The sequence below is a fragment of the Formica exsecta genome, unplaced genomic scaffold (genome assembly GCF_003651465.1).
Source record: "Formica exsecta isolate Colony F162 unplaced genomic scaffold, ASM365146v1 scaffold238, whole genome shotgun sequence".
Lineage (NCBI taxonomy): Eukaryota > Metazoa > Arthropoda > Insecta > Hymenoptera > Formicidae > Formica > Formica exsecta.
This window is the reverse complement of record NW_021849660.1, coordinates 249981-257079: the sequence shown is the minus strand read 5'-3', so window position 1 is coordinate 257079 and position 7099 is coordinate 249981. Positions and strand designations below refer to the sequence as shown.

At 33.0% G+C, this 7099-nt stretch overlaps 2 protein-coding genes across 3 annotated transcripts in view; both read right to left on the bottom strand.

Annotated features, from left to right (window-relative positions):
* Positions 1–2802, bottom strand: part of LOC115236016 — a 17962-nt gene extending 15160 nt beyond the window's left edge. Inside the window, 6 exon segments of the mRNA XM_029808200.1 lie at positions 868–1082; positions 1195–1317; positions 1406–1482; positions 1567–1691; positions 1798–1993; positions 2638–2802. Of these exon segments, the coding sequence (XP_029664060.1) occupies positions 868–1082; positions 1195–1317; positions 1406–1482; positions 1567–1691; positions 1798–1958 (701 nt within the window). The 5' untranslated portion in view covers positions 1959–1993; positions 2638–2802.
* A 1449-nt stretch (positions 2803–4251) lies between these two features.
* On the bottom strand, positions 4252–6533 carry LOC115236037 (mannose-P-dolichol utilization defect 1 protein homolog). Of its 2 annotated transcripts, none has more exons than XM_029808236.1 (5): positions 6147–6533; positions 5740–5805; positions 5319–5451; positions 5021–5220; positions 4252–4889 (listed from the first exon to the last, which is right to left on the bottom strand). In XM_029808236.1, exons 1-5 carry the CDS (start codon positions 6232–6234, stop codon positions 4678–4680), a joined length of 699 nt encoding a protein of 232 aa, XP_029664096.1. In that variant the 5' UTR covers positions 6235–6533; the 3' UTR covers positions 4252–4677. The 2 variants fall into 2 exon arrangements, with proteins under 2 accessions (XP_029664096.1, XP_029664095.1); XM_029808235.1 differs by having other exon boundaries at positions 5016–5220; positions 6147–6515.
* Positions 6534–7099: the final 566 nt, after the last annotated feature.

Sequence of the window (7099 nt, the reverse complement as noted above, 5' to 3'; positions counted from 1 at the left end):
TATATATTCTCTGGATATCCCGCCAAACAACTCAAACAACTTTAAATCAGTGTTATACCTACCGTCTGTTGCATTCACTCTGACCGCTCGAGGCTCAACGTCTCATACTGGATCAAAAGTCACTATATATTCTCTGGATATCCCGGATAAGAGACCAAACAACTTTAAATCAGTGTTATACCTACCGTCTGTTGCATTCACTCTGACCGCTCGAGGCTCAACGTCTCATACTGGAAATTCAACCTCAAAAGTCATCTGCGCCATAGTCTGGCTGGTGTTTTGAGAGTAACATATCGCAAATGTAGATAGAATATGTGCGGAACAGAGCCATGTCAACCAATATTCAAGGTTTGAATTCATTTGTATCACATTAGAAATTCATCATCATACTGACTATCAACTTTTTACATTACATAGAGTATCTGGCACCTAAATTCATAAAAACGTGTAAGAGGAATCAAATCTAATTTACCTAATTTTGTTAGTATCACAGTGCTTCTGTTAAAATTCGGCTTTGTTTTCCCACCATGCCATATTATTTTTACCTATTTAATCTTAAATTATATATGTAATAAAATTTATATCATGTTATAAAGCAATGTACAATCAAAGAAGAAAGTCAGTGTATCGACCTTGGATCTATTACAATTAGGTAAAAAAATTTTGATTTTGTCTTTCTCGGTGCAAGTGCTCATATGATAATACACAATGAACAAAGTGTGACATCACAAAACGCTTTCATCGTTTATCGTGTAAATAAAATATCTCATAGTAATATAAAAAACCAACTTACAAGAGTTAGTGAAGCATACTATGGATTCAGTAGACTTGCAATTATATCTAGTCGAATTTATTCTATTAACTTACTTATAGGCTTCCGGAAGATCATCGGAATGAATAAGTCCCATAGGTGGGTGCGGCGCTTGCCCTTCCCGAGCAGATATGTTCATAACTGCAACAACACGCTCGGCTTCAACGTTAACTTCACTGACTACGACGCAGACGAGATCATTTGCCATGTAGCCCCTTGTTACACCTTTCTTGTCCACCGCCGGCACAGTGGCCGTATTTAATATCAGTGCCTATTAAACAAAATATACACGAACTTTATCAAAAATATACAAATAAAATAAAAAATTGATATATAAAATTTCTAAAAATAATATTAATAAGAAGTATCATATCGATATATACCTTAACTCCTAATTCAGTAACAACTCTGGGACAGTCACTGCAGTTGCAAAGCACCTTCAGAAGCAGACCTGCGGCGCTTTTACCCATCACTTGCGCGTAAATTACATCCCCAACTACCAAACTCTGCAAATTAAAGAGATAATATCAACTTGAAGAATTGTAAAAAAATTATATATTTGCTTTTTTTATTGATATTTTGAACATTCTATACCTCCAAAAAATTGCGAATGCGCTGAGATTTTTCCATGGTGACAAAAGTATCAAGTGCTGGTACTGTAGCATAAAATTCTGAAAGTACAAATGGACATTATTATGTAATTATTGCCTCGTTTTAGAATGAAGGAAAAGAAAAATATTAAAAAAAATCATTACCTTCATCTCCAAGTTCTTGTTTAATGCAGTCTGTAGATTTCTCCAAGTTTGCTTTATCGTATAGGGCATCAGCTTTTTTAGCAAGGAATTGTTGAAGCTTCAGGCGTTTGCCTCTGTCCCCAAAGCTGCAAGGTATATAGCATTTTATTTAATTAAAAATATTACAATGAGGTGCAACAAATAAATTCCAATATATCTAGATTATCTTCATAGGTGACCAATAATGCATACCTGAGAGTCTTTTGGCGCTGTTGATATATCTCAAAGCTAGGATCCTTGAGATTGAGCATGACCAGCTCATTTTCGTTGCGTTCTCCTTCCCATACTTTCTGCAACTGTTGGCCATGGTAGTTCAACGCTTGCGCCACGAGACGCGCGTCCATAGATTCCATTTCGCTCAACAAAGAGACCAATCTAATCTGTAAGACTGAAAATCGGCGCGTTCGAATTATTCGTCCACTTGTTTATGCTGCTATGAGATTTCCACAAGTATGTCCGTTACATCATTATATAGGTATATCGGCACATTGTTACACAGGTGTAACTATTCATAACCATTTTCTCATGCATAAAAAGAACGTCCTTTAAACATTTATAACATTCCAATGTGTTCAAGGACACGTTGCCGAACCGTCATTTACGGTCCAGAGAAATGAAGAATTCGAAAATCTACACGTCACCGCTTCCGTTTATTTATTATCGCGCGCCTACTCGGAATGTCTGGCGGCATTGCATCGAATTATCAAAGATTGCAGCATTCCGCGCGGCCATCGCGCTATCAGAGACAAAGCAACCACATCGTGCAGAATGAGACCCCCTTGTGCCCGATGAATATTGTCAGCCTGACGTCGTAATGAATTATCTCGTACTAACGCTCATAGGCGAGAAGCGTGCGCTGTATATTGATTTATCGACAACACAAGATGGTCGTTGAGGGTAGGACCCGGAGAACTGCGAAGGGCATCGGCGCCATGACGCTCTCTCTCTCCGCCGCTCGGCTACCACCTTTTTATCCAACGCTCATTTCTCGCCAGCGAGACTGGACCCGGTAATTGCAAGAGTGTTACTTACCGCTCGCTCGGGGTATTACGTTCCGCAATGATCTGGCAATGAAAACTCAGAAAGAATCACGTTGCGCTACGAGACATCCTCGAAAACGAATAAACGCGTGCTCGAGTCACCGTGTATCGTAGTGCGAGTGCGAGTCACGATTGTGACGAAACGGAAACGATAGCGCTCGTGGGACGATCGGGCGGCGCATGCGCATGCGGAACTATTTTATCGAACGCCCGCCAAGCGTCCGACTTCCGACATGACGAAGTACATATAATGGCTGCGTTCTGATATTCACTGCCAGTACTGAAAATCTATAGTGTACGTGACGTAAATTATAGATTTTCAATACTAGGAGTGAATATCGGAACGCAGTCAGTATATACATATAGGTTCTTGTTGAATTGTTTGGAATTTTCTACAGAAGTATGAAACAGGTTTAAGATTAATTAAAATAAAAAATATATGCTTTATATGAGTCAGATTAATTTGAGATTGATTTATGATTTTTATCGGAAACTGATTTGTTGCGTAACGCAATGTTGTAGCGTCATGGCAATTGGGATATAATAAGTCAGGTCAGACCAGTCGACCCAACGGTTGCAATCGACTGGTCGATCAACAATATAATCATTTATATATATATATCAACAATATAATAATTTAATACATAGATAATTTGCTTAATACAATACATATCAAGAAATTTCAATTTATAAATTATTATATAACAGATATATAAAATATTTCTTAAACATATTTTAGAGCATCTTTACCCCCACTCATTAAATAAAGGCAAACGCTCGGTCTACATATACTATGTCTATGCTGCCAGTACTGAAAATCTATAGTGTACGTGACGTAAATTATAGATTTTCAATACTAGGAGTGAATATCGGAACGCAGTCAGTATATACATATAGGTTCTTGTTGAATTGTTTGGAATTTTCTACAGAAGTATGAAACAGGTTTAAGATTAATTAAAATAAAAAATATATGCTTTATATGAGTCAGATTAATTTGAGATTGATTTATGATTTTTATCGGAAACTGATTTGTTGCGTAACGCAATGTTGTAGCGTCATGGCAATTGGGATATAATAAGTCAGGTCAGACCAGTCGACCCAACGGTTGCAATCGACTGGTCGATCAACAATATAATCATTTATATATATATATCAACAATATAATAATTTAATACATAGATAATTTGCTTAATACAATACATATCAAGAAATTTCAATTTATAAATTATTATATAACAGATATATAAAATATTTCTTAAACATATTTTAGATAATCTATGTTTTATGACAGAATTATATTTATAATTTTGTATGTATTCTTCGTGTAATTTAGAAAAATAAAATGTACACACATATACAAAATACATATTAGGACATACATGCACATATATAAAAATACACTGAACATTAAATTATAAATAAATTTCTGTCTTAAATTTTGTTGCAAAATCGTCTAAAGTACACTTAATTGCTTACAATTTTTCTAAAAAAAAAGATGTTGCCTTGTTCTATATTTGAAAGAATTTAACAAATACGCTGAGATAATGCATTCAACAATAATCTAAGTTATCTTATCTAATTGCGCATATTTAAAGAGTAATATCTCTTTAGACTTGAGTATGTATTGTCATCTTATATATAATATCTTTCGATAAAAGATGAGAGTAAATATTTTAATTTTCAAAATACAAAACGATATTGACTGTTACAATAGGAGGTTTCAAACTGTTTATATTTACTATTGGCTATTAAAATTGCAACACTACATATATACATAGTGTTGCAATTTGAATGGCCAGCAATATATAATGATGAACACAATTCCAAATTTATTTCCTCTGGAAACTAATTCCCAAGTATTCATCTTTTCAATATCACATTGACTTCATGAAATATTATTTACATAAAATTTTATACAGCCATGTATATCAAATTTATGATTATCAGCTTATATAAATTATCAATTGCACACTGTATATAAACATTCACATTTCTTTCATTTTATTCTTTCTTTTTTATCTTCTCTTTGCTCTTAACATCTATGTTCCAGTAGTAAAGAAGCTGCATCACTATTATACCATTTGCCAATGTAGAACACATATACATTGTTATCATAGCTGTATCGCCTGTGTCTTGAATAGAAGTAAAAATTCTCGCAAGAGAACCGAAGAAGAGCATAAAACATGTTACCGCCGATAATTGGCCGGTATTTCCATTGGAATAATTTGTGTAGGCTTGTGAAAACTATAATCATATAAAGTCATTGATTAATATTTTCTAAAATTTCAAACATATATAAGTTAAGCGATAACAAGAATAAGACATTTTCTTTTCCAAGAATTACCGTAGTTTTGATATCAAATTACATACCTTACCAATAAGAACAATAGGTATATTCATTGATTGGCATGCCCAGAGAATATGGATAGGTGTTAGTCCACTGTTAGCTGCAAAAACCACTGCTAAATAAGCGGATAGAAACGCAGTTGCTTTTGCTGTATCTCCATTATAATGCATTACTAAAACTGCAATAATCGAAGTCTGACATGCTAAAAATACTGCATCTCCCCAGGCACTAAAATTACAATATTATATAATGTTGAATAAATTTTGAAGCAGAAGTAATGCTCTTTCTGTGTGCATTATTTTGTCGTTAATAAATTACTTATTCACCTAAATGGAAATCCTTTCATAAAACTATAAGACAACGTCGCAGTAATGGCAAATAAATCTAAGAATATACTGAAGACATTAATTCCTTTACCGCTCTTGCTTTTTAGAATTTTCATTATTTGAGGTACCTTTACTAAAAAAGAAAAAAAAAAAAAAAAGATGACGGCACATTTAGATAAGATACATATATGTATAAAACAGCAAAACAGAATTATATAAATATATTATTACATGACTTATAAATAAATTAACTTATAAATAATTTAAGTTAATTTAATATTAAGTTAATATAAATCATATGATAAAATCGCATCTTAAAGTGATTACAAAAAATCATGATTATCAAATTAAATACAAGGCATATATTTTCATAAAGCAATGAAATATATTTATGTTTTGCTAACGTAATGATTGTACTTGCCAAGCAAAGAACCTCCAACAATGGACAATCCTACAAATTTGCTTAACGTCACCTTGAAGCATGCGACTGAAACAATTACAAAATAATCATATCAAGTTTTATCTACATACAACTGTGTTTATTTATAAGGAGAAGATCGCCAATAAATTTTAAATTTATTATACTAAAAACAGAAACAGTATAGCGTTTCAATAATACATCAGTATCTCTTTATAAAAGAACAGAGTTAAAAAAATATGACACATAACATTTAGTTTTTAAGAATAATATTAATTAATTAATCGCAAAAATACGAGAAAAAGAATTTTTATTTGTATCATGAATAAAAATGTTACTTTCATTACTTTTATGATAAAAAGCTGGAACAAAATTTTATTACTATTATCGTGTTCTTGGAGTATACATACCGTGAAGAAAATTGAATTTGTCCCAGTACTCCTTCATACATTCTTGACTAAATAATAATAACGCTGCTTTTTTGAGAAACTGAGCCATATCGCCGGGACATACACTCTACTTGGTATTATCTTGCAGCGTGAATGCGCATGGAATGTAATGAAGAACAATCAGCAACGTCTCGGACTCGGACCGGTTGATAAAGCGCTTGTTAATTCATTATTTATTAAAGGCCATTGCACGTGAAAAAATTTTAGTCGTAATCATAAGCCCATAAGCAAATCGACCAATCACAATCAAGCATTCTAACAAGGTAATAAGAATGTTTGACTGTGATTGGTCGATTTACTTACAGCCTTACGGACTAAAATTTTTTACGTGCGATGACCTTAAATGATCACTGATTCAGATTTCAGATTATGTTTCTGCCAACTCACATCGGTGCGAAGTGATTGCGACACAAGAGTACGTTCAAAGATCCTACCCGTGAGGTACAGTAGCTTTTAATCGACCAATCAGGACAAAAGGAACAAAATTTTTTTGTCCTGATTGGTCAATTGAACGCTACCTTATTCCACGGGTAAGATTTTCGAACGCATCTTAGAGGTATTTAAAAAGTACTATTGTTGGCACAAACTTTGAATTATATGCTCTTCATCAACAATACAAAAACATCAGAAAATAAAAAATACTACTGAAAATATATTAAAACTGACATCTTTTTATGGCTAAAGCAAAATACTGCTGACATAATACTATGTCTTCTTCGTCTTTATTGTAGGAACTTGTGGCATTTCATTTTAGGATAGTGGAAAAATTGCTGCGAATGTGTTAAATTCAAAATTATAATATATAAAAATATTATTCTGAATAATGAGAGCACAAAGATGCAAAAAAAGCAAGCGTGAAAAATAAATAAGAGAATATTATATTTTATTATAGCATTTAATTAAATTTATTACAT

Coding starts and splice junctions, on each gene's coding strand:
- LOC115236037 (XM_029808235.1), bottom strand. CDS start 6,234: ATGGCTCAGTTTCTCAAAAAAGCAGCGTTATTATTATTTAGTCAAGAA. Junction 5,806..6,146: donor CAAATTCAATTTTCTTCACG/GTATGTATACTC, acceptor TAATTGTTTCAG/TCGCATGCTTCAAGGTGACG. Junction 4,890..5,015: donor CTATTGTTCTTATTGGTAAG/GTATGTAATTTG, acceptor ATATGATTATAG/TTTTCACAAGCCTACACAAA.